General features: G+C 46.7%; 3 protein-coding genes across 9 annotated transcripts in view; 1 reads left to right on the top strand and 2 right to left on the bottom strand.

Moving 5' to 3' along the window:
- LOC308655607 (uncharacterized protein) overlaps positions 1–26,922 on the bottom strand; it is an 801,622-nt gene that overhangs the window by 689,658 nt on the left and 85,042 nt on the right. The window lies entirely within an intron of this gene.
- LOC308655936 (uncharacterized protein) lies at positions 788–14,120 on the top strand. Of its 7 annotated transcripts, XR_014023548.1 has the most exons (5): positions 788–931; positions 1,588–1,670; positions 7,689–7,896; positions 11,486–12,194; positions 12,571–13,058. XR_014023548.1 is itself a non-coding variant. In XM_081306402.1 (4 exons), exons 2-4 carry the CDS (start codon positions 1,649–1,651, stop codon positions 11,286–11,288), a joined length of 321 nt encoding a protein of 106 aa, XP_081162528.1. In that variant the 5' UTR covers positions 788–931; positions 1,588–1,648; the 3' UTR covers positions 11,289–11,474. The 7 variants fall into 7 exon arrangements, 1 of the variants encoding a protein (XP_081162528.1); XR_014023545.1 differs by lacking the exons at positions 11,486–12,194; positions 12,571–13,058 and adding an exon at positions 13,981–14,120; XR_014023546.1 differs by lacking the exons at positions 11,486–12,194; positions 12,571–13,058 and adding an exon at positions 13,924–14,120.
- Positions 14,448–15,401, bottom strand: LOC308655695 (olfactory receptor 2T27; the record flags this gene model as incomplete). Its single annotated transcript, XM_081305847.1, has 1 exon — positions 14,448–15,401. The coding sequence occupies one exon, from the start codon at positions 15,399–15,401 to the stop codon at positions 14,448–14,450; it is 954 nt and encodes a 317-aa protein (XP_081161973.1).

Here is a 26,922-nt window from a genome sequence, read left to right as displayed (position 1 = left end):
TCTTAGTGGCCTAAGACCGCAGAGGATGGCCCGCATTTCTCCTGGAAAGCATCGTAGGGTAAGAAATGTGGAAGTGGCGTCACGTTTCCCGGTCGTTCTCTCCTCCTCGCGGAGCCTTACTTGATTCCACTTGTAACAAAAGTCTTTTGCTTGGCGGCCTCATGTCTAACAGTCACATCTTCTTCACCTGGACACAGAAGCGGGCTGTGGAGCCCCAGCTCTCCTCTCTGCTTGGACACGCGAACCCTCACCAAGCCTGATAGCTGCCAGAGTCCCCTGTCGCGGACTCGGGGCCAGCCGGCCTGGGAGTCTGGCCCCTCTCCTGGGGGGGGGGGGCGGGGAGTGAGCGCGAGACGTCTTGCTGCCCCCTGCTCGCGGCCTGAGCGCTCGGCGCCGCCATCACCCTCCAGGCCCGACAGACTCCGCCTTCGTTTTCGCAGCTCAGGGTCTCCTCAGCAGAGCAGCAGACAGGAAAGGCATGAATCGTGACATTTTAGACACACTTGTAGGCACACTGTGTGCTTCGGCATGGTATCAACGTTGTACGTACTTCGAAGTCACCTTCGTGACCAGGTAAAATGCGAAGTCCTGACCGGGTCTCTTCCCAGCACAGCGAGAAGCGCCCCCTGGTAAGGGCTGGGCCAAGAACCTATCACTCTGACCCACGTCAGCCAGCGATTGGGTCACAGTAGCTGTCACTCAAGGCTGGGGCGGTGCCCGGAGTCGGTCCTTGGGGGCGCTGGGGTGGAATTGTCCAATCAGGAGCGCAGGCGGGGCGGAAGGCGGGCCTGTCCTCTCCCACTCCGCTCCTCCCTCTCCCGAACTCGCTTCGGCTGCCCGGCGCCGAAGGACTGCGCAGCCTGAGTGACCTGGGAGCCTCTTGAGGGACTCCCCTAGGGGAGGACAACCGGTCACCCTGGAGGCTAAAGTGGTGAGCGTGTGGCTGGCGGGGTCCGGTCAGCGCCTGCCATGGGGACCTGGCGTGCGGTGAGCTGCGGGGCGTGCGGCCGAGTCCCGGCTGGCGGGTGGCCCTGGGCCCGCTAGGCGGCGGTGGCGCCTGGTGTCGGGTCCCTTCCCTGCTGGAGACTCCAGGAGCCTTTCAGGGAAACCCCTGCAGCTCCCCGCCCCAGAGGGCGCTGAGCGCGAGAGGACGTCGGGTGGAGGCTGGAATCTGCCGCCGCCGCAGGGGTCAGCAGTCAGTGTACTGGGCCCTCTTTGCTCCCCAGGAGTCACCTGTGCATCCTCCAAACACATATCATTTCACATGTACAGGAAGCAGGATCACAAACCCACTTTCCCGTCCCCCATCCTCTCTTCTCCTAGGGCTATCTTTAAAAATCCAGTTTCTCTCTGCATTTCAAGATTCCAATTTCACTTTTAGTTGACAGCATTGTGAACTGTTTGTTCCCCACGGTGCATCCAAGGGGACACAGTATTGTAATTGTCATTTTTTTTTCACTGATTGATGACAATTTTCAAAAGATTTGTTTTCTGTTGGTGAATGTTTTCCATAAGAGGAAAGCAGAGAACAATAACCTGGAATTGCACTATAAAAAGTCTTGTGCCTTTTTCCTTTATGCTCCCTAGGCACCTGATGTCATCGTCTTCGAGACTTGAGGATGTGTTGGATGTCTCCTGAATTCAAAAAATGAAATCCACAGGCACAAAGGGTGAGAGCCAAATAAAGGGATTTATTAGATATGATAGCGTAGGGCTCCCACTGGGGGAGGGGTCTCAGGAGAGTTGCTGCAGCCTAGGAGTTTATGTAAAATCAGGGGGGAGTTGAGTGGCCTCAAAGACCCTAGGTTGGAGATTTTAAAGGAGAGGGTCTTTGAATCCATCACCCCAGGGCACTAGCTCTAGAGATGTCAAGAAGTCACACTAGTATACCTGCCTTGAGGCCAGGCTCAGTGGGCACGAGCTTCACTCTTAAGTCTCTCCTACTATGAAAGCTTTATCTCCAGCCTGGTAGGGAACACATCTAACAGCTGGGAAGCCAGTGCTGGCTGGGACATGAGGATGCTTCAGTGACATTAGGGACACCCACCACAGCACACACCTCCCAAAACCACATCACACACCTCCCCAAACCACATCACAGCACACACCACAGCACTGACCTCCCAGGACCACACCATAGTAAGAAATGCCACAAGACCTTCAGTTGTTCTAGATCCTTTCAGACACATGACAGAAGTCATTAGTGAGAGAAAGATGAGAAGTGCATTAAAAGTGGGAATGCCTTCATTTCCCTGCGACATTCAGAGGTTCAGGATGATGCACCCAGAAGATGTGTGTATTAGCTTGACCTTAAGGTGTGAAAACACATTGATTTTCTGGGTTAAATCTTTCATCTTATAGTGTAAGTATTGTTTTCTATTGTTTTGTTGAGAATTTTTGTATCTTGGCAAAGAGATTTATGTACACTGATATGTAGTATAGCATTATGTATACGTGGAGTATATATATGTGCATATACCTGTGTGTGTGTATGCTATATAGGTTACAGTACAGTTTTGTAAGTAAATAGTGTGTATTACATAAAACTATTTTATATGATAAAAATATAAAATATTATATAAAAATTTATATGATAGTGTAATTAAGCACTATGTAATTAGTATAGTACATAGTATTTTACAGCATTATATTATAGTATTAAATTCTTATTGATATGTAGTATAAGGTGTTTCCATTTTCTTCTAACCAGCCCTGTTTGAAACTACATATTTTGAGGGAACCAAGAGCACCTCACTTTGATGTTACTGCAAAGCTTTGCCCCTTGCCCACTGTTCTCTCTGCATCCAATGACAATCCCTCTGTGGGCCTGGATGGCTTCCTGTGCCCTCCTCTGCTTAACTCTGTGTGTATATAATACATTTTCATTTTTCTTATGTGTCCAGTGGGGGTGTTATGTGTTTGTCAAAGTCACCCTGGGTGCTAATTCATTTGTAGCTAGTGGTATGAATGGGAGGCTGTTAGAAACCTTTGCAGCATAAGCAGAATGGAGCGAACATGAATTAAAATAACTGCTCAGCTTTTACTAATTGCTCTTGGTGACTGGTTCCATGGTACAGAGAAACCCACCTGCATAGCACCTGCACTTTTTGATGGGCTTGGCTTTGGTCGGCTCACAGTTACTGATTTGTACCTGGTGTTGCCATTTCTCCCCTCACATGAGTACTCACATCCCCTACACATAATGGTTCACTGGCTTTACCCACTGAATGCCTTCCTCCATCAAGGCAGTGAAAAGAACAGCTACCCAACAAGTGCTTCAGTCCTGATTAACAAGAGACAGGCTAAAGCTCTGTGGATTCTGCATTTAATTTGGGAACCATCACTAATTGCTTGGGATACTCCTGGGAGAGGCCCAGGGATGGTCCTTTGTGAAGTTTGAGAAAGAAGGGGATACTCACCTTGAGAAGAACTAAGTACATCACCTAGTTTCTCGAAGTTGTTACCATGGAGCAGGCAAGAGTAGGGCCTTGCTTGTCTCTCGTGTGATGATCCCCTTACAGCAGTAGTGTGCACCCTTCTGTTGAGGGGCACATCCATGATGCCTGATGGTCTAAGTGCTGATAGATAATGCATGAGGCATTAACCCCTTGTGGAATCTGGGAGGAGTATCTCAACCATTCATGCAGCAGAAAACCCCTCACCAGTGTGTGAGTTGTCCTTAGCACTAATGCTTGTCAGCATGCCAAAGTCTCATGGAAGAAGGCTTGCTGGCCTTAGAAAAATCACTTACTGCAAGTGGGTATTAACCTACACAGAAATAAGTCTCATTAATTGAAGGCTGAAGTGGTGTCTTCCAGTGTGGGTTACTGGGCTTCTGAACTCTTCACCTTAGCCACACATGAGCATTAGCAGTGATCAGATGGAGACAGTACTGGGGAAGCCTGCAAGTTTGCATCAGTGGAAACCCAAAACGTCATAAATCCCTGTGGGTAGGGAAGGGAAAAGTGTCATGTGCAGTGATCAGATCTAGGAACCCAGCACCTGATGGCTTGGTTCCCGAAGACCCAGCAGTTGTACTGCCACGGCCACTACTGCCTGTGCCTCTGTCTCAACAAGTGTCCTGGTACCTCTGTGTAGGTGGCTCTCCAGACATCTTGGACCAATGCTGTTCTCCCTGTAGTTCTCAAGAGAAAACAAAGAGGGGATGGGTATATAACTCCACAATGGATCCCTTTCTTCATGTGGGAGAGGCCCTATGTTCAATCCCCAGTACTGCAAAACAGTAAAACAACAATAAAAGAGCAAGTGTAGCTGAGCACGGTGGTGCATGTCTGTAATCCCAGTGGCTTGTGAGGCTGAGGCAAGAAGATCGTGGGTTCAAAGCCAGCCTCCACAACTCATTGAGGACCTAAGCAACTCAATAAGACCCTGTCTCAAAATAAAAAATAAAAAGGGCTGGGGATATGGCTTGGTTATTAAGTGCCCCTGGGTTCAATCCCTGGTACTAAAGAGCTCCAGCAACTGGGCGTGATGGATCATTCAGGGTCAGTGTGGCCAAAGTTTCTTAGGACTGGGAGAATGTGGGCTCTAGGGCTTGGGAGTGCTGGCCCAGGGGTGTAACAGGCTCCACTTTGTGTCTGAGTGTCAACCTTGCTGCTTGCTCATGGGGACATTGCCCCCTTCCTGTTTCCTCTCTCCCACTTCATGGCTGCAGGGAGAGCAGGTGAGCATCCATCTGTCCTGAGCCGACTGCCTTCCCTTTTCCTTACTGCCCACCCTACTGCCCAGCTGCAGACCTGGAAATGGGCAACTACTCTCTTGAGGATGAGGACCATCCCTGAGTACATCCTCTGACAGTTCCTGGAAAACAGCAGCTAGGGGGCAGCCTCGGGCAGCGTGAGCCTGAGGCCTCCCTCCTTCACCAGCAAGGCAAGAGAACTTCTCCTCCGCAAGGATCAGCACTGGGACGAGGACTGAGCTTTCAGTGTTAAGTTCACAACTCCATCCATTTCATGAGCTTTAATCCACCAGTGACTTTGATTTGACTTGGTGTGATTGTGGCCATCACAGGTTCTTCTACTCTATTTGAATGTCAGTTGTTACCATGTCTGACACTCTAGTCACACTATACACATACACGTCCACACACCACACTCTATAGGAAGGCTAAGAAAGGGTTGCAGTGGCCAGGTTCCAAGAGGACTTATGAAGAGCAGAGAGCAGATGCAAATACAGGATGACCTATTCAGGTGGTCAGAGAATGGCTTATCAACCCAGGAGCTGCCACTGGGCAGCTGCCAAGCAGGTGGCTTTACTGGACAGCTTCAGGGTCATCTGTGAGTGTCAGCTTACGGTGGGCCATGCCTCAGAGGAGGAGCCAGGACAGGGGAGGGCTATGTGGAAATCCCCTCTGTTGGTTTGTAACTTTTCTGGTATTTAAATTAGTTTAAGATAAAGTTGATGAAACTTAGGACGAGGTTTATGTCTGCCCATGGCCGGTGTGGTGACTGGAGGGGACTCATGGGCTCTGAAAAGTGCCTTTGTTCCTGGATGGACCATCGCGTGCACCTGGTAGTCAGTAAGCATGAGCCTTGTTCCCGCATATCCCATGCTCATTGCATTCCATAATAAAAAAAAGACTGAAAACTATTAATAAGGAGACTCTCTTTCTCAGGAGTCCTGTTGTTGCTTGTCATTAATTGCTAAATTAAAATACAAAATAGCCTCCAGTAAACGTTCCCACTGTGAGAAGCACGCTCACCTGCAAGCCCAGAGGGTGGGCTAAGAGACACAGGAGCAGCAAGAAGCGAAATTTCGCTTTAATGATGGTCTTGCAAGATGGAGGGGTCTGCGGGTCCTGACCATGGAGCCCAGGCAGTCGATGCCCCTCACAGCAGCTTGTGGAGGAGACGGCCAGGTGAAGGCCAAGGACATGCCACCAGGGGGAGGTGCCTGGGCTTGTCCCTTCTAACACCTTCCCAAGAGTCCAGGAACACTAGAGCTGCAGGGCCATTGTCCTGCGAGTCAGGCTGTTGCCAGGAGGCTGTCCTCCCTCAGAGCAGGGCTCCTGCAAAGTCCCCAGAGGGAAGGGGTACTCCCACTCCCAGGGACCCAACCCTCAGGTACCCCACACCTGTGCTCAGTCACTGTGCCCAGCAGGGTGTGGGCCACAGACTCTAGGAGCCACTGTCAATGCCCAGGGTGCAGCCTGGTGGACAGACGCAGCCAGGGGCAGAAGTCCTCAGAGAGCAGACTCCTGCGAGCCTACCATGGGCCTCTCTGCAGAGGGGAATGTGTTATGTCCATAAACCATGTCATAGCCACAGAAATCAGATGACAGGAGCAGTTTGTGCGGCTGTGCTGGGGGCTGGGGCTCCCCCGAGGGAGGGCAGCATGGATATCCTCTAGTCCTCAGATATGGTTTTTCTTTTTTACATAGGAGATATCTCTTCATGTTAATTTTTTATTAGTGTATTATAGTCTTACATGATAGTGGGGTTTGTTTTGACATTAGTATATGTCTGTGAAATAGGATCTGCTCATGTCAGTCCCTAGTACTTCTTTCCCTCCATTCCCTCCTCTCCCTGCTTCCCTTCCTCTCTTCTCCTGGTCTTCCTTCTATTTATTTATTTTTTTTATTTTTATACTGGTGCTTTGCAGTTCTATACAAATGTGGAATTCACAGTTCTCATATATGAAAACAGCATTACTTTTCATCCCACCATTCCTCCCTTTCCCTCCCTCCCTCCCCACCAACCCCCTTCCACTGTTCCCCTGATCTCTCCTCTGTTTCATGGGGTTCCCCTGCCCCCCCTTTCCCTTTAACTTGATCTAGCTTCTGCACATGGGAGAAAACATTTGACCCTTGACTTTCTGGGTCTGACTTATTTCACTTAGTGTGATATTCTCCAGTTCCATCCATTTACCAGAAGATGCCATAATTTTATTCTTTATGGCTGAATAAAACCCCATTGTGTCACAGGCCACATTTTCTTTATCCAGTCAACTGTTGACAGGCCCCTGGGCTGTGGACATCAGTCTTCTTTCAGTTAAAGGGTGAAACTATATCATCAATCAAAAGTATTTTATGGCTCTGAAAGTTGTGGATTATTTGTTTCTGAATGAGGAAAACCAGGTCACTGATAGCATATTGGGATGCAGGTGCTTTGGACAGTTTGTAAAGAAAGACAAAGATGTAAAGAAATACACCAAGAGGTAAAGGATAAATAGGAAGCTGTAGTGTCCCCAAGCCAGAAGGAACAAATGGAGCTGACCCTGGGCCAGCAGTGGAGATGCCTTGCCCTCCTAGGTCCAGGCTGTTCTGAGCCCTGGCCCTCTGCACCAGCACTCAGGGGCTCAGGCCCTCTGCTCTTCTTCTGGCTCCGCACTGGCTCATCAACAGGAACATAGTCCCCAGACCCCATCTGCAGGTGTGCTGAGGGCCCCTCTCCAGGACCTCCCTGAAGCCCCACTGTGACTCAGGAGGCTCTATGGGGCACCAGTGAACACTGGCATCCGAATTTAAACTCTCAATCTCAGCAGCAATTCCACCCTGGACTAGGAACTTTGTATGGGCCACCAGGAGGAATGGGAGCCATGAGCATCCAGGAAAGCACTGCTCATAGGCAGCGCCATCTGTGGACTCAATATTTCAGGCTGACCCGAGTGTCCATCAGCTGCACAGCTGAGGACCTGAGCCCCATTCCTGTCCTCTCCTCCCTCTCCAGGCTTCTTCTGCCCAGGACGGTGGCCCAGCAGCAGCTCGGTCCAGGCTGGTGAAGCAAACTCCTCCGTCCACTCTGGTCCTATGTCCACAAGGAGCCAACTCCCTGAGGAATTCATGAGCAGCCCCACCAATGTGCTTGCTGACAGGTACTCTGTGTCCTCCTGGCCTCCTGGGGCCCTGCTGCAGGAAGAGGCCCCTCTAATGCCAAGGTAAGATGGGAAATAGTTTCTTATTTTCAAATGAACTTATATGGAAATCTGACATCACACATGAGAGATGACATGGAGGTTTCCTTGGGGGGTGGACTGCCTCTCTCATCATGTGACACTGGGCCAAGGGGCACACCAATGGCAGCACCATCCTGTCAGCTGTGTGGGAGGGACGTGTCCTCAGCCCCCATCTTCCTCCTGGATCAAGAGGCTTGTAATTTCCCACCAAGACACATGAGAAAGGGCAACTCCAAGAACATCCCATTCTTTCCTTGGGTGGACTACACCTGCCTTGGGGCCTTTCACTGGACGTCAGCTCCCAGCTGTGTTTATAAAGCAACAAGAGAGAAAAGACCTTGGACTACAGTGCACAGTGTCACCTGGCAGGTGCAGAGGGAGCCAGCAACGCAGGGCAGACCCCAGGATGGAGCTGGCCCTGGTGCTGCTCTGTGGTCCAAGAGGGCATCAGTTTGAGGGTTTCACTTGAAATATTTTGGCATTTTCAGGTCATGACTCTATATCCTTCCTCTCCTGGATAGAGGGACCCTGGCCATGCTGGTCAGTGCAGGGGCAGGCACTGTGCCCTCATTTTTCCTCCTCATCCAGAGCTCAGCCTTGAGCAGCCCATCTTAGGCTCAGGGCATCTCTGATGATACACCCTTTAAACATCTGCTCCAGCTCAGGTGAGGAAAAGACCCTCTTCAGCTAATCCTGGGTCCTGCTCAGGGTGTGATCCAGGTTGGGGTGGTGAGGGGGCTCCTATACAGTGCAATGTAACCCCTTCCCTGCTCCTGCTGCCCTGCTCCTGTCCAGCACAGGGTGGCTGGGCCCAGATCTTTACATCTGTATGCAAATATGGCCTCTGCTGAGAATCCCTCTAGGACCTGGATATTGGTCTTCCCAGGTCTCCGGGAGTGTCAGGCAGTTATGCCTGTGCTTGGGACTGGCCTGTTTCATGACTTTCAGCAGACCGTATGGTAGAGCAGGAGGGAGAGGCTCATCTTCCTCAGCATTTCATCTCTGAGGGCAGGGCTCCTCTGCCACGCCCTTCCACCCTAGGCTGAGATCTCTAAAACCACGAGCCAGAATGAGTCCTTCTCCTTCTAAGTTGTTCCTGTCAGGTATGTCGGTCACAGAAATGAAAAGGTGACCAGCAAACCTTCCCTATTACAGATGAAAAGCAAGCAAACAGAATACACTTTCAGCTGTAGGATGCTATTCTACAACCAATTTTTCTAGTGAATATTTTAATTTTCATCCATAGATTCAAAGAGTTATTCGATTACCCATTGGACTAATTTGAATGGACCCCTCCAGTGTGATGTGTCACTCTACAGAGCACAATAGGACGTCACCAGATCTTGCCCATTGACCTGGGGAGGAAATAAGAGAGATAAAAGGTAGAAGCAGCGAGTCAAGAATGTAAGGGAGGAGCTAGAATAAAGAGATGCAAAACAAAGAGAGCAGTTGAAGTTAGGGAAACGGAGTTCACTAATGGAGATTCGCCATAGTGTGCTCTCGCTGTCCCAGAGGTGGCAGGTGGGCCAGGGCGGAGAACTGCGGCCCAGGGCATCTGGTCGTTTTTTTCCCTATAAGTTGGTCTAGCTTTATTGAAATCTGTCACAGAAGACACAATTCAAATAAGAGTCACAGTCTTGGGTTGTAAGGCCTGTAAGGCTCTGAACCACTGAGCCACATCCCCACACAAGAATACAAAATGTATTAGTTCAAACTACAGTGTAAAAACAGATTCTAAAAATGAATAACATGTCCTGATTAAATGTCTGCAAATGGTTTCTTCCTCTGCACTTAACAACTATTATGGCTCTTTAAAAAATTCAAGCAAACAGTTTGGAATTTAATGAGAAAGCCCACATTTATTACAATGTGGAAGGTGTCCACATTCAGCTCCAACCTTCACAAACTACTGGAAAATACTTTGAAAAAATGATTCACCTGTGTTTTTTTCATATCAGGGAAAATTAAACTCACATATAATATCAGAAATCACCTCTTGCCTTATAAGTGCAAAATATACTCCCCTGGCTTGAACCATAGTAAGCACAATTTGGGAAAAATAAAAGTAGCTGAGATAGACACTTTCCTTAGGAAGCCTTCCTCTGTTTTTGTGAAGCATTCTCTCAATCATGAAGCTGTTTTCAAAAGAATCCATTCTATTCCCAAGATTATAATTAAAACAGAAAGAACAAATCTGATGGTCCTTACAGCAAACTTCATCATGTCAAAGCAATCCCTTAACTCCTGATATTTCCTTCCATTTCCTACTAATAGTGTCTTCCCCCACCCACTAGGATATGTGAAGTTCTCTGTATTAGAAACCCTTGCTTTTAGTTTTTTATTTTTTGTTGGCTTTATTTAAAACATCTTTTGAAAAATGTGCATAACTCTTCAAACCCTGCATTCAGTTTCCTGATATGTAAGGAATGGAAGCAGACATGTCACTGGGACCATCTGAGGTTTATATAACTTCTGTCCAACTATTTAGGAAGGTCCCTTGATTCTTTACAGATTAGAATTCAAAATAGGAAACAAATTCAGTTGTCAAACACCTCTTGATAATTGAAAACAAATCTATACCACATAGCAAAATTCCATTTATTAAACATTATCTCATGCAAACTTAAATTTTAAAAAATAATCATTCCATGCTCCAAAGTAGATCATGAACCTATTTAAGACAAACATGGTAAAACAAATTTTCCCATCTTTATTTAAAAAGTGTGGCATTTTTTTAATGTTTATTTTTTAGGTGTAGATGGACACAACACAATGTCTTTATTTTTATGTGGTGCAGAGGATCGAACCCAAGTCCTACCCGTGCTAGGCGAGCGCTCTACCACTGAGCCACAATCCCAGCCCCAAGTGTGGCAGTTATGACTGACAGGATAATCAACATTATAGCTCAAACCTGTTACTAAGGAACACTTTGTGTGTTTGTGTAGGGGGGTGTTTCTGGGATTGAACCAGGGCCTTGCACACGTGAAGCAGGCATTGTACCTCTGAGTCATGTCCCCAGCCCCAGAGAACACAATTTTAGACCTAGTAACAGAAAATCATCTGGTAACTTGACACATGACCAATCCTAAGACTAGAATGAAAGCATTCTTTTGTTTTCTGCCCTTTAGTGATTTTCAGAGGAAACCAGGTAAAGGCTTCCAGCTTGGTAGAGAAGACATTGTTCAGACAGGGAGGATGTTCTTTGGCAGACTCACAGGCAGTGCGGGGAGTCTGGCACCAATGGGGCTCTCATGACTCACTGTTTTGTGCCGGTTCCCCATAGCCACCTCTCCCAGCATCATCGTGTTCACAGGACCGTCTGGAGTCTGCTCCTGATCGCCCATGTCCACACTGCCTGCCCTTCTTCCAGCTAGCATCCCAATCTGTGCGAAGATCCGTCATCCAGACGTGTTCCATTTACATACTGCATGGCATTTTTTTTGCTCTGCTCTTGAATAGTATTCCACAAAACAGAATCCACATACTGTTTTTTTCTTCACTTTATACAGACCCATAATGATCTTCTTTATGTCACCACTTTTGCTAAAGAGTTCATAAATTTGTTTTTCAGTTGTGTAAAAGGAAAGATTTTCAACATATGATGTACAACATTTCTTCAGTAATTTTCCTGTTCTTCACTGTCACCCCAGAAGGGCTGGTCCCTGCACTGGTCAGCTCCACATGGCAGTTGCTGCTCAGTGGCTTCAGGAGGCCACCTCATAGTGCAGAGGGCAGGAATCTGATTTTCAAGTTCTTCATCCATGTATATAATTTGAGCACTGACACTGTCTCAAAATCCAAGTTACAAATGGTGGACGTGAGTGAGAAGATAGGCCTGCAGTATGTGGCCAATCTTGCTTCACCACTTGAAAAGAAAGGAGTTGAACCCTACGGACTTGGTCTGGTATTTTCCTCCTATGAAGAAGTTTTCTTCCCATTGGAGTGTATGTTTCCTTCAACTCCTGAAGTTGGGAGGTCCAAGGACCTCCTGCCTCTCTCTACTGCTCATTGTACGTGAGAGGCCATGACTATTATTTTATCACAGGCAAGTTTGGTAGCCAATGACCAACACTAGTCCTTAAATCATTCTCTGCCTATTTAATGTAAGGTCTTACGTTGGGGTTAGAAGTTCTCATTGATCACCTCTGTGGCCAGACAGGACTCTTCTCTGACTGTATGTCAGGATGGAAGAGCACTTTGGAGTATGGCAGAGGGCTGGTCTCTCTGTGCTGTCTGTAGAGTGACGGGTTATTACAATGCTTTGTTCCTGAGCCAAAATGGTTTTTGCCGCAGTCTGGCTGGGCACAATTCAGGAGCCACTTGTCAAAAGAAACTAACTTTATTTTTAGAACTACAAACGCCAAACAAAACAGCTCCTCAGGAAAAAACCCTCAGAGCCCAACTGCCACCACCGGCTTCCCACAAGCCTCTCACCCCCACACAACCCTCACCACCTCCCACAATCCTCCTGTTCTTGAGGCCGACTGGCTGGGTCGCATGGGCGGAGCCAAAGAAGTCCCCCAAGGAGCAGCTCCGTGGAGGAGCCAATCAGCTAGATGTTGCTGGGGCTGCTGTGAGCCAATCATCAGCCGGCAGCTGGAAGTTTGCTGGCAGCTGGAAATTTGCTGGGGCCCCTTTGGCTGTGGCTCTCAACAGGTTTTTGCATCAGTTACTCATTTCCCCTCAAAACTCTCACTCTGTGGTAAGAATTTGGTTAGAATGAGCTATTTAGTATCATGAGACACAGGGCTTCAGGAAGTTCACTAGTCCAACCGGTACCTTTAATTGGAGCTTCACTAGGTCTATGACATGGAGCTGCCATTCTCTATTATGAAAGCAGAGTTGCTCATGTCTGAAACTTCTGGTCATGATCCAAATCATTCTCTTCACATTAAGGTGGGAGAAATAGAGTTAAGAGAATAGGGCCAGGGCCGAGGAGCCCTAGAAACCAGCACATGGTGGAGTCTGAAAGTCAACTCTGACTTCTAGTCCAGCCTGGATGTTGTTGCAGGAAAACAGGGTACTTAGAGATGCTTAGCAATGAGAAAGTCCTCTTCCACCCACTTGTCCTCTTTGGAAGCACAAAACAAATAAAAAATGACACTCAAGCTACACAGCCAGGTGCTGCTTCTCTTATTCCAAGGTGCAGGAGCTCCTGATTTTCTGAAGCACGTCAACTCCCAGCTGACTTTTCTGCATATGTTTAAATAAGTGGACACTTACAGATACATTTTGTTCTCTGTAACACAAATAATTTCCTTCACAGATGATGAAATATAAAATTGTAAGTACCAAAATATGGAAGTAGGAAAATGGAAAGATGAAGGACTTATATAGAATGAGTCCAGGGAAGTTGAGCACTAAGAAACAGAGAAAAGTTTCCCCGCTGTGCCCGAAGAGCCACGGTCAGGACAAGGTGGAGTATGAGTGTGGCTGAGTGCGATGCACTGAGCTCCAGAACAGAAATAGAAAAGAGTGAGCAGCGTGCATTACCCTCCAAGGGGGAGCCAGGGGTGATTTTCAGAAGAGCTCATCGCTTCATATGAGGATCTCAAATAGAAAACACATAGGCCCTCATAAAATGTAAATGTGGAAGAAAAGATATGATTTAAAATTGTCCAGTTTGTTTTATTAAATCATATCTTTAGGATCTCAGCAATGAGGGACAGGAAATGTGGGCAGCATTCACATTCACAAACATCACATTATCACTCTTTTATAGTCATTGAATCCATTGTTCCAAGATGATTTGAGGAAAACACTATAGTAGGAAAAATAGAGGTAAATCTCCAGGTGCTGGTGTCTTCCAAAATTTTGGCATGTACTTTTGTGTCTATAAGTTGTTTTGACAGAATTCAGCTGAAAAGTTATTGTATACAGTCAAAACTAATTTTTCCAACAAACACTGATGTCTTTATGGAACTGTTTCTATAAGTGACAAAAAAATCACTTGTAGAAATCAGTTGACATTGAAATAATATTTGTTTGTTTTTTTTGAGAGAGAGAGAGAGAGAGAGAGAGAGAGAGAGAGAGAGAGAATGAGAATCCTCAATATCTATTTTTCAGCCATCGGCGGACACAACATCCCTGTTTGCACGTGGTGCTAAGGATCGAACCTGGGCCGCACGCATGCCAGGCAAGCGCGCCACCGCCCGAGCCACATCCCCAGCCCCTGAAATAATATTTGTAATAAAATGAAAACCACATTTGACAAGTTGATTCTTAGGAAAGCCAGAGGAGCAGCAGCCCTTTCGCCAGGACAGAGCGGGGCCGGACTAAGCTCCTGAGAGTCCAGGAGAACGCACAATTGTGAAAAGCAGGTGGGTGGGGGGGGCTACTGCAACCTCCACTGTTTTCCCACTCCACCCCCAACGGGTCACTGTTCACACCCTCATGCCAAATACCAGGAATTCCAAACAATTGCTGCCATGTGGATGATCTTTAAGTTTCCAGGCAGAGAATACTCAAATTCAAAGGTGATGAGGAGGTCCTCTATTCTTATTTTCAAAGCTTTAACAGCAAATGCAATATCTTTAGAAAGCGGTTACCTTTCTTGAGGCCAAACACTTCCCCAGAGCCCTCTGCAGGGCTCCTGTGACATCCTTGTTCCTCAGGCTGTAGATGAGCGGGTTGAGCATGGGCGTGAGGATGGTGTAGAAGGCAGAGACTGCCTTGTCCTGCTCAGGGGTGTGGTAAGAGTGGGGCAGCACATAGGTGTACATGGCGGCCCCGTAGAAGAGGCTGACCACCACCATGTGAGAGGAGCAGGTGGCCACGGCCTTCCGCCTGCCCTCTGCCTCACTCATCCTGTAAACAGCAATGAGAATCCTGGTGTAAGAGGCCGAGATGACGGAGAAGGGGATGAGAAGCATCAGGATGCAGCACACATACATGGCTGTCTCATAGGCTGAGGTGTCCCTGCAGGAGAGCTTCAGAAGGGCGGGGACCTCACAGAAAAAGTGGTTGATTGCCCGAGAGGCACAGAAGGGGAACTGCATGGTGACTGGGGTGAGCAGGAAACCGTCTGCAGACCCTCCCAGCCAGGCGGCCACCACGATCAGCAGGCAGACCTTGCGGCTCATCAGCACAGGGTAGCGCAGAGGGTGGCAGATGGCCACGTAGCGGTCGTAGGACATGAGTCCTAGGAGGAAGAACTCTGCCCCTGCCAAGGTCAGGTAGAGGAAGTGCTGGACAGTGCACCCTGCAAAGGAGATGGCCCTCTGGCTGGTGGCCTGGTCCAGCAGCATCTTGGGCACGATGGTGGAGATGTACAGGATGTCCATGAGGGAGAGCTGGCTGAGCAGGAAGTACATGGGGGTGTGCAGCCGGGGGTCCGCGCGGATGAGCAGGATCATGGTGGTGTTGCTGGCGATGGAGATCACGAAGACCAGGAGAATGAGGGAAAAGAGCAGCCAGGGGAAGCGGCTGCCACTGAACAACCCCAGGAGGACGAAGTCAGCGAACAGGGAGCTGTTGCCCCACTCCATAGCGCTGCAGGCTGCACAGAGGGTGGGACTCAAGCTGGAGAAGTACAGGTGGGCTTAGAGCATCATGGCGTGGCCACGCCCAGATCCAGGCTCAGGCTTCTGACCCCACGAATCTTGGAACAGGCTGGGCAGGTGTCTTGTCCCATTACAGCATCATCCACTCAGGAGCAGGATGCCCGCCCAGTGGCCTGGCCTTGCTAAGTTAGAGGCCCTGAGGCAGCAAGCCCATCTGCTTTTGTTTAAGGACATTCATCCTCTGTCTCTCAAGCACTGTCCTACCTGGAGAGGAGCCGTCCTGCTGGACAGGGCAGAGTGGACGTGAAAAGAGTGGCCAGCCCAGCCCCACCCCGCACCAGGCTTTGGTTCTCACACTGTAGGGTCAAAGCCCCACAAGTCAGGAGCACGTGTGCTGTCCACGGGGAGACGACCATGTGGGCTCCACCTGGTTTGCAGGTTCTTGAAGGTTTGCACACTGTAAAACTCGATGCTTGACGTGTTTATCAGGTGCTCAGTGTTGGAAGGCAAAGACTCTGCTGAAGTGTGAACACAGAGCCCTCACTGTGAGGGGCAATCCAGGGTCAGCAGAGAAAGGCTGTTAAGGGGGAAGTAATGTTGAGCATCAGGGCTGTTATCTTCCCCTTTCAGCAGAAAACTATGGGTTATTAGCACATAACTTACTCACCTGTGAAGTGAATAAAGGCAGCAATTATGATACAACATTTTAATAGAAAAACAGAAGGATGAACTGATTTAAATAGTATCAGGAGTTATTATCTCCCAAGTTACTTTGCTCTTAAATTTGAAGTCAGATCATGCACACAGAGCCATTTCAGTTAAATAATATCTTACCACAAATATGAACACTATAGGTCACTTGGACAGTTTATGTTGACATCACAGAGAACTATATTGTGTAGCCTGGTGTCCAGGAGTCCCAGGAAGCTGCTGAGCTCCTGAAACATTAAAACTGAGGATGTACTGTAACTACACAGTAATTGCAGAGGTCTGGTGACCCATAAATAGTAAGTTATATTAGGGTTAGGGTTAGGGTTAGGGTTAGTCCTCATGAAATACTAGAGGACTCTCTACCCACTCCACAGAGAAAAAAGGTAAGACCTAAAGAGGGTCAGAAACTCCCCAGGGCACAGGCTCTGCTGGTCCAGGGAAGTCTAACTGCTCTAGGCTGTTTTTTGCTGAGCCAGAGTGGACAGAGAGTGTCGTGAATTAAACATGCATTAAACCAGTTAAGTCATCAGTACCTCACCCTGGGCAAGCCAAACTTTTAGGTTCTGAGTGGCCCTAAAAGACTGTGAAGACCTGGTCCCTTCTTGCAAGGAGCACAGAGAAGGGACAGGAATTGCCCTTGCAGTGTGTGTGGCAGGGTGTCCTTCAAGAATGGCTTTGATCAGAATCTCCAGGGTTTTGACTTCTCTCTGGCTGGTACACAAGAGAGAAGAAGAGGGCAGAACAGGGAGAGGACAGGGCAGGGCAGCAATGCAAGTGGGAGCCCAGGGCTGCACACAAGAGGTCCAGTCAGGACCCCTGGGCAGTTGGCCACAGCCACCATGGATGGATGTCAATCATGAAGAGTGAATCCTCAGCCCACCTTGACCCAGGAGTCTGGCTCCCTGTGCTCTGTCCAGCTTCCCCTGTCCTGAGACATAGCTGGTTCCCAGCAGAGCTCCTCTCCAGCTGTTTTCCTGATGTATGCCCTTTCTAATTTTGCCTTCTTTCTCTCCACTGTGTTAAGCCTCTGGGGAAATTAAAGAAAAGCACTCAGCAGCATTCCAAGTGATGGAGAGAGAGAGCAAGTTGCGCTGACCTTCAGCATTTTAATGAGAGCAAGCCCCGTGGAGAGCTGTGATCATTAGTGCACTACAGATCCAGGGAATGGCAGGTGGTCAGTGGAGACCAGGCACAGAGACTGCCATTGGTCCATGGCGAATGCCAAAGCCCAAGAGCACTAATGGGCACAGGCGATTTCCTGTCAGGGTGTTGTCCCCAGCCCTGACCACGAACATTCCTGGAGCTGAACTTGCTAATGAGGCCTTGGAGACTTCCCTGCCTTGTTCACAAAGGGAAGGGAGATTGGAGGCTCATAATTCCTTAGATTTTAAGAGCATCTTTGTTCTTCTCTGTCAGTGTTGTCTGTGTCCTGTGTTTAAACCATTATAAAGGAGTATAATAGCACTGAGGAGAATATGGGAAACGAGAAAAGGGAAAGGAATCCCCTGGGATACTCCATGCCCTTGTATAAAAATCGTTATGTCTATGCATAACTCATGCTATTCTACTCTATTCCAGTCCATTATTTTATTATTTATGATGGTGCTATGAATTGAACATGCAAGCACTCTACCATTGAACCACACCCCTGTGCCTAACTTAAAACTTTAGCATTCTTCCAATCTGATATGTAGTTAAGCCCCTTTTCTGTGTAGATGTGGGGTGTCTTCTCAGATTCTGAGATGGTTGATTGATGTGACATGCACTTTCGAGGGCTCCTTGTTTGATTAACAAGCACATTACTTCTCAGTTTGCTTATGAAACACTGTATCGTGAGGTTGCTTCTCTGGGTAGGTGGTGAAAGGTGGGTTATTGGGCTTTAGAATCCTGTCACCAAAGTGCTAGATGGGCTGCTGACCAGTGATGCCAGCCAACCACAGAGCACACTCGGGGCTCCCTGCTTGCCCAGCTCTTAGCAAGAGCATCTAGATAGTCATTTATATGATTTTTGTTTATGACTAAGAAACCTGGGAATGTTTTCATGGGTATATTTTCCCCTCTCTATATATTGGGATTTAATTGCTCATGACATTTGCCCTTTTAGGGATTTCTCAAAATTGGCCTGCTCTCTTTATAGAATAAGGGCATTCTTCTAAGTGTGATATGTGTTGCAACTTCTTTACCCAAACCATTGCTTTTATTTTGACTTTATTTGATTTTAGGCAAAGAGCACCAGCACTGGCAGCCCCTTCTGGCATCTGTCCCCAGCTCTCCTCTGCAACGCAGCAGATCCAATAGCAGGGAGCTGGGTGTCTTTATCTTTTCCCTTTTGTATGCAGTCATTTTCCTGTGAAAAAAACTGCTCTCTCTGAAGAACTGACACAATCCTTGGTGACCAGCTAACTCAGAAGGTGTGTGACAGTTCAGGAAGGCTGGCCTAGACAGGATGTGAGGACAGCTGTCCCCTGGGAAGCAGGGTGAAGAGTGACCCTCCCATAGCCCATAATCCTTGGCATGATGTTTCCCCAAACAGTGTTTCTATTTGAAGTCCACTTGTACTTGTTCCATAAAAGACATAAAACAATGCCATCAGGGAATCTTTAGAATGGAGGAAGAATTTCAACAAAGCCAAGGAACCATCCTTCCTTCTGAAGTCAGAGCAAAGGCATGGCCACTTTTGCAATGAAGTCTTAAGAAACCCTGAGCTGAGGTCTTCCCTGTCTTCTATCCTGGACGCCTGCTTTCCCATGGAGTTTGGCCTGGGAATATCATGAACCTCAAATAGAGTGGGGGTCAGAAAAATTCAGCCCCATCATTCATAAGCTTCCTGATGTCTGGCAAGCCTCTCACCACCCAGCACCCTCACTCCGAGTACCAGATAGAAAAGTGAGGGGCCACACTTCCCTGGAGTTGATGCAGAGGGCTGTGTAACTAAACCACCTTTAGAGACATGAATGGCCTGAGGAAGTGGAAGAGAGAAGACAATCAGACAAACTCCTCTTCCTGTAAACATTTAAAATCATACAGTTGAGCACTTGGTTACAATGATGAAAACTCTCTTGAGTCTTTACATTGAAATAAATCTGCCAAGGATTTTCCTGAGCAGAAAATCATCAACATTCTGACGCACACAGTATGTAAGTGAGACCCTCATGTCAGCTGACACAAGAAATGAGGTCAGAAGGTAGAATTTATGAGTCACACTGATTCATAAACATCTATAATTAGGATGCTGAGACATGGAAACCTCAGTATTACCCAGGGTTTCCCTGGTTTTAATAAACTTTCCACTAAGTCCAGAGTCTCATAATTAAAGCAGCCTGTGATTGATGGATATGGACTTCTCAAAGTTACTTACCTTACACTGTAGCTTCCTCAAGTCTGATAACCCGAATCTGAAGATCAAGTACCTGCTGTTCAGAGAAGAATCTTAAACTAGTAAATGTGATTGTTTAGCTTTTCTTTGCATGAAGCACCAGGGAGCATGAGAGGCAGAACACAGACCTTCCAACCTGAAGATGTTCCGTGCTGTGAAGAGAAGCAGAGCAGAGAGGAACAGAAGGCAGGAGACGCTGCAGGCGGGAGCGGCTGCAGAGTCAGAGTGAAAAGGTACAGTGGCCTGGCCTGGAGTGATGTCCTGTTGGCACAACGGTAGGCAGTCTCATAGACTTTTAAACTAGACAAGGACAGGCAAACAAATCAATGACCTGGAGACAGAACAGCCTGAGTCTTAAGTGCCCAACAACAGGCTTGCAGAAGTTGTGACAGTGCTACATTATGTAGGCTGCAAAACACAAAGAGATGGAGGGGCTTAAATAGGAGAGCTTGCATCATGGTGTGGACCAGTGGTCCCATCTGGAAGGAGTATGACATCAGAATGTTCATCCCTATGGGTGTCTTTGTCCCTAGACTACAATTACACAGTGCACATAAATGTGACAAGTCTCTTCACCCTACTTTTCTTTTAATTAAGGAAAATATAACCTTTCAATTTATATGGAATTACAATAATTAAATTGTCCCCATATAATTTGGGTTGTGGGTCCCTGAAATTCAAACTAAATTGCTTCTTTTCCTTGACTTTTTTGTGGCATTGCTTTGGAAGTTTCTTTCCTTTTTCACATCCCCAATCTATATGCATTCTTCTCTTCAAGGAAAATCCAAACTTGCGAAGGCAGTACTGTCTTGTGAGAGATACTGCATTTCGGGGCTGGGGATATGGCTCAGTTGGTACAGTGCTTGCCTTGCATGTACAAGGCCCTGGTTCAATTCTCAGCACCACATACACACACAAAAAAAGATACTGCATTTCAGGCCATCACTTAAGCATTCGCTTGGCATGTGGTCTTCATGTCTTATACATTAGGAAGCTATCAGCATTGCAAAGCACTTACTTGGGATGGTATCTGCAACATCCATGTTATAAGGCATGATTTGCTGCAGCTTTGCAGGCAGGATTGTATGACAGGGAAAAAACGCAGGCTTTGGAATCTGCTGCCTGGGTGTGAGTCTCAGCTCTGCACTTCTGTGAACTTGAGAAAGTATCTAACTTCTCTGTGCTTCAGTTTAGCAGATAATAAAATTTGAACTTCTCTGAATTGTTATGAGGATGATCTGAGAATATACATCCAGCTCCATGTTTTTTTGGCCCATACGTGTAAATGTCAAATAGTACTGGTGATAGTCACAGTGCATGAATGTTTTTGTGTTTGGTTGTTAATCACAGTGTTATTGGTGAGAGAACGTGGACAGGTGGAATAGGAATTTGTGATGGGTGTACTTGTCCTGGATCCTCATCACAGGTGCAGATAGCTTCTTCAGAAGAGGCTGGGGGTTGCATATGTGTGACAATGGCACTGAGAAATATCAGGACAGTGGGAGGTCACTCTGTAGGGAGCAGGGCCAGTCAAGCTAATCTAACACAGAAGATGGAAATATGGAAATAAGGTGCTTGGCTCACTCTGAGTGAAGCCAAATTGCTGCGTAACACTGTCACACAGAGCAAGGGCTAAGAGCACAGAGCTGGGCTCAAATCTGCCACTAGTGGCATGACAGGGGCTTAAAGAAGCTGCATGTTCTCAAGGCACTGACCCTCAGGCCCACAGATGCCTGACAGGTGACTGGAAGCAGGACGAGGCTGGGCATCTCGGCCTCCAAGTCGAGTCTGTCTCCTCCATCACCTTAGCTTGCTTTGCAGAACTGCTAATCATTAAGGAGCACTCATCAGAAGCTTGTAACGCCAGGTTCATTAGACCTACACTCTCCTGACTTTTCTCATTCTGCTTCAAGACTGAGGCAAGACTTGCAGGGTCATCCCACCGGCAGCTGTGAGAGCATCAGGCCCTTGGGGTGGTGCCTGGCAGTTCTCAGCCTTGTCCTACTCCTGAACAGCAAGTGGAAATTGTCTTTCCCTTCTCTGGAGCGCTTCTCAGAACAGGAACTGGGATAATTATCCACCAGGCCAATGAGACCAGGAGGCTTAATTTGGCAGGCCTCTTGCCCTGCCCAGATTCTTCCTCCATTTCTACCTATAGCACTTCTAGGTGCTGAGATGCTGTCTTCCAGCATGCCCCTCCCAGCACAGCCTATTAAATGGAGTTCTTTCTGGGTTTCCCATGACCTTTTCTGCTTGATTACTGGGGCGAGTGTCTGGACCTTGTTGTTGGATCCCCGACAGGCTGCTGGCCTAGGATCCCAGTAGTGAGGATTGCTTTGAACACGTGTTTGTCAATGACCTCATCTACTACGAAGAGGAAATGGTGTGCCTCAGAGCACTGTCTGGGTTAGGGCAGGATGCTGGCCACCATCATTCCTTTTTTTCTTTTTTTTGGTGGTGCTGGGGATTGAACCCAGAGCCTTGTGCATGCAAGGCAAGTACTCTGCCAACTGAGCTATGTCCCCAGCCCCCATCATTCCTTTTTGTCCAGCTCTCTGTGCAGCTGGGCACCACTCCACTGGGGTCCTACGTTTAGGGAAACATTTCTGTAATTCTCTAATCAGTCTCTTGAACATGTACTTTCATTTTCATTTTATGCCTCAAGAGCTCTTCATTCTCTAATTGGCCCTTTTCATATAATTTTACTCTTTATAGACACAGTGACCTTAAATATCTAAGGACATAAATTATGGTTTTAGGTTTGGACTGTCTCCTCTGTTCCCCTCCTTCTTCTCCTCAGCTGTCTCCTCTGTGTACTTTGCTCTTCCTTTTTATTTATTTATTCTTCCAACTGTACCCGTCTATGCAGGATACTGCACTATGTGCCCACATCAGAGTGTGGACGTTTCCACCTCCTGTCATTACTTTGTGTCTGGCGACTTGAGTTCCTTGAAGTTACTCAGGGTGCACAGCAGGCTGTTTTGCTGCGTCTCCCGCTGTGCAGGGAGCCTGGTTCTCTTCTGCTGCCCTGGGGCCAGCCTTCTGGCTGAGCATCTTGCCCCAGGTTAAGCATCTCCACCACCATCTAGATTATAGGTGGAAGCAGGATCTCAGGGTCCTGCTGCAGGAGGCGGAGCTGAGCCCACAGCAGTCACAGAGACCAGCTCTGGGCAGTGGCAGTGGCCCAGCAGGGATCTGTGGGTGGAAACCAAGCAGGTCGCTGCCTTATGGGCCTCCGACCCGGCCTTGGGGTCTCAGGGCAGCACACTCCTTCCCCTTCCCCTCCACGAGCTCCAGGGTTGCCTCTGCGATTTCATTTCTCCTTTTCTGAGCCTCAGGTCCGGCCCAGAGACCTCTACATGATGGGCTCCTGAACTCCTGGCTCTTTGTAAGGACTCCTCTGATGTCTAGCCTGTGGGCTGTCCCCTCCACTGGCCACTCCTTTCAGCAGCGTCAGGAGCTGGTGGTCCCTCAGGCCCTGTATCCCGCCCTCAGGGCAGCGCCGCCCCCTAGGAAGCATGTGGCCGGGTTTCTGCTGGAGCAGCCCAAGAAGCCCTCTGCCCACTGCAGAGCTGTATTGTCCAGGAGGTAGCGCAGAGGTGGGCAGCGTGACTGCGGGGGTTGCACCCTGAGCCAGAGGCGGGCTCAGCAAGATGCACGTGGGGCGGAGTGCTGGTGTCGTGTTGGGAGATGGACTTCCTGACTCCTAGAGGCCCCTCGCCTGGTAAGGACAGACCGTATTTTCTTTTCCAAAGCTTTGATCCTGCGGTGAAAACGCAGGGTTTGCGTGGGCAGCCCGGGCAGCCTGCCCTCCCTTTAGGAGACCTGGTGTTGGGCTGCATCTCATGCCTGGAGCCCTGGGCTTCTCCCACTTCTCGGGGAGCAGCCCTCCAGCCTCCCGTGTGGGAGAGAGGCCCAGAGCTTGACTCCACCTGCGGGCCCCAGGGGCAGGGCCTGCGGCCTCCCTTCCAGAGCCGGCCTCGCCTCTCCATCGCAGGCCCCACTGTGGAGTCATGAAGCCCCTCTGGAGTCCTGACAGGCCTGACCATTCGCAGAGGCGACCCCTTCGGCTTGCACGGGTTTCTTCACCCCGCTACAGCAAGACTTCTAACCTGAGTGTGTCTTCAGTTTTCCTGACGGCCCATGTGTCCCGTTCTCTGTGCTGTGGATTCACACCCTATTTTATTTTTGTTTACACATGACAGTGGAATGCATTACAATTCTTACCACGCATATAGAGCACAATTTTTCATATCTCTGGTTGTATACATAGTATATTCACACCAATTCGTGTCTTCATAGCTTTACTTTGGATAATAATGATCATCACGTTCCACCATCATTAATAACCCCCTGCCCCCTCCCTTCCCCTCCACCCCTCTTCCCTATCTAGAACTCGTCTGTTCCTCCCATGCTCCCCCTCCCAACCCCACTATGAATCAGCCTCCTTGTATCAAGGAAAACATTTGACATTTGGTTTTTGGGGATTGGCTAACTTCACTTAGCATTATCTTCTCTAGCTCCATCCATTTACCTGCAAATGCCATGGTTTTATTCTCTTTTATTGCTGAGTAATATTCCATTGTGTATATATGCTACATTTTTAAAAATTCATTCATCCACTAAAGGGCATCTAGGTTGGCTCCACAGTTTAGTTTTGTGAATTGTGCTGCTATAAACATTGATGTGGCTGTGTCCCTATAGTATGCTGTTTTAAAGTCCTTTGGGTATAGACCAAGGAGAGGGATAGCTGGGTCAAATGGTGGCTCCATTCCCAGTTTTCCAAGAAATCTCCATACAGCTTTCCATATTGGCTGCACTAGTTTGTAGTCCCACCAGCAATGTATGAGTGTGCCTTTTTCCCCACAGCCTCTGCAACACTTATTGTTGTTTGTATTCATAATAGCTGCCATTTTGACTGGAGTGAGATGAAATCTTAGAGTAGTTTTGATTTGCATTTCTCTAATTGCTAGCAATGATGAACATTTTTTCATATATTTGTTGATAGATTGTATATCATCTTCTGAGAAGTGTCTGTTCAGGTCCTTGGTCAATTTATTGATTGGGTTATTTAGTTTTTTGGTGGTTAACTTTTTGAGTTTTTTATATATCCTAGAGATTAGTGCTCTATCTGATGTATGAGGAGTAAAAATTTGCTCCCAAGATGTAGACTCTCTGTTTACCTTGCAGATTGTTTCTTATCCTGAGAAGAAACTTTTTAGTTTGAGTCCATCCCATTTACTAATTCTTGATTTTAATTCTTGCATCAAAGGAGCTTATTAAGAAAGTTGGGGCCTGATCCCACATGATGGAGATTAGGGCCTACTTTTTCTTCTATTAGACACAGGGTCTCTGGTTTTATTCCTAAGTCCTTGATCCATTTTGAATTGAGTTTTGTGCATGATTGAAAGATAGGGTTTTAATTTAATTTTTCTGCACATGGATTTCCAGTTTTCCCAGCACCATTTGTTGAAGATGCTATTTTTTCTCCAATGCATGTTCTTGGCACCTTTGTCTAATATAAAATAATTATAATTTTGTGGGTTTGTCTCTGTGTCCTCTATTTTGTACCATTGGTCTACCAGTCTGTTTTGGTGCCAATATCATGCTGTTTTTGTTATATTACTCTATAGTATAGTTTAAGGTCTGGTATAGTGAAGCCACCTGCTTCACTCTTCCTGCTAAGGATTGCTTTAGCTATTATGGGTCTCTTATTTTTCTAGATGAATTTCATGATTGCCTTTTCTATTTCTATGAGAAATGTCATTGGGATTTTGAATGGAATTGCACCAAATCTGTATATTGCTTTTGGAAGTATGGCCATTTTGATAATAATAATTCTGTCTATTCAAGAGCAAGGTAGATCTATCTTCTAAGGTCTTCTTTGACTTCTTTCTTTAGGGTTCTGTAATTTTCATTATGAGGTTCTTTCACCTTTTTTGTTGATTCCCAAATATTTTATTTTTTGAGGCTATTGTAAATGGGGTAGGGTAGTTTTCCTTTTCTGAGTATTTATCACTGTTATACAGAAATGCCTTTGATTTATGGGTGTTGATTTTACTTCCTGTTACTTTACTGAATTCATTTACTAGTTCTAGAAGTTTTCTGGTGAAATTTTAGGGTCTTCTAGGTATAGAATCATATCAGCAGCAAATAGTGCCAGTTTGAGTTCTTCTTTTCTTATAATTATCCCTTTAATTTCTTTCTTCTGTCTAATTGCTCTGGCCAGTGTTTCAAGAACTATGTTAAATAGAAGTGATGAGAGAGGGCATCCCTGTCTTGTTCCAGTTTTTAGAGGGGATGCCTTCAATTTTTCTCCATTTAGTATGATGTTGGCCTGGGACTTATTTTATCATTGATTTCTAATTTCATTCCAATATGATCTTATAGAATGCAAAGTAGTAACTCTACTTTTTTATATTTGCTAAGAGTTGTCTGTGGCATTGTATATGGTCTATTTTAGAGAAGGATCCATGTACTGCTGAGAAGAAAGTGTATTTACTCTTTGAAAGATGAAATAAGGGGATAGGAAAGGTAGCAGAATACAACAATTACTAATAGGGCATTATGTAAAATTGTGGATGTGTAACTGACATGATTCTGCAATCTGCATTTGGGGTAAAATTGGGAGTTCATAACCCACTTCAATCTAATGTATGAAATATGAGATGTCAAGAGCTTTGTAATGTTGTAAACAACCAATAAAAAAAAGAACAAAAAAAAAGAAAGATGAAATATTCTATATATGTCAGTTGGTCTAAGTTATTGATTGTATTATTGAGTTTTATAGTTTCTTTGTTCAGCTTTTGTTTGGAAGATCTATCTAGTGATGAAAGAGCTAAGTTAAAGTCACCCAAAATTATTGTATTGTGGTCTATTTGACTCTTGAACTTGAGAAGAGTTTGATGAATGTGGATGCTCCATTGTTTGGGGCATATATATTTATAATTATTAAGTCTTGTTGGTGTATGGTTCCCTTGAGCAGTATGTAGTGTCCTTCTTTATCCTTTTTGATTGACTTTAGTTTGAAGTCTATTTGATATGATAGAAACCCCTGCTTGCTTCCACAGTCCGTGTGAATGGTATGATTTTTCCCAATCCTTCACCTTCAGTCTGTGGATGTTTTTTCCTATGAGATGAGTCTCTTGGAGGCAGCATATTGTTGGGTCTTTTTTTTTTTTATACAATCTGCTAGTCTAGGTCTTTTGATTGGTGAGTTTAGGCCATTAACATTCAGGGTTATTATTGAGACATGATTTGTATTCCTAGCCATTCTTGTTTATTTTTGGTATTTGACTTGGTTTCTCCTCTGATTAGATTTTTCTTTAGTGTAATTTCTCCCTCTTATGATTTTCATCATTGTTTCTCATTTCCTGTTCTTGGAATATTTTGCTGAGGATGTTCTATAGTGCAGGCTTT

The sequence above is a fragment of the Spermophilus citellus genome (assembly GCF_964194105.1).
Source record: "Spermophilus citellus genome assembly, chromosome: 1".
In the NCBI taxonomy this organism is placed as follows: domain Eukaryota; kingdom Metazoa; phylum Chordata; class Mammalia; order Rodentia; family Sciuridae; genus Spermophilus; species Spermophilus citellus.
The sequence above is the reverse complement of the archived record's forward strand: the minus strand, read 5'-3'. Positions and strand labels throughout refer to the sequence as shown.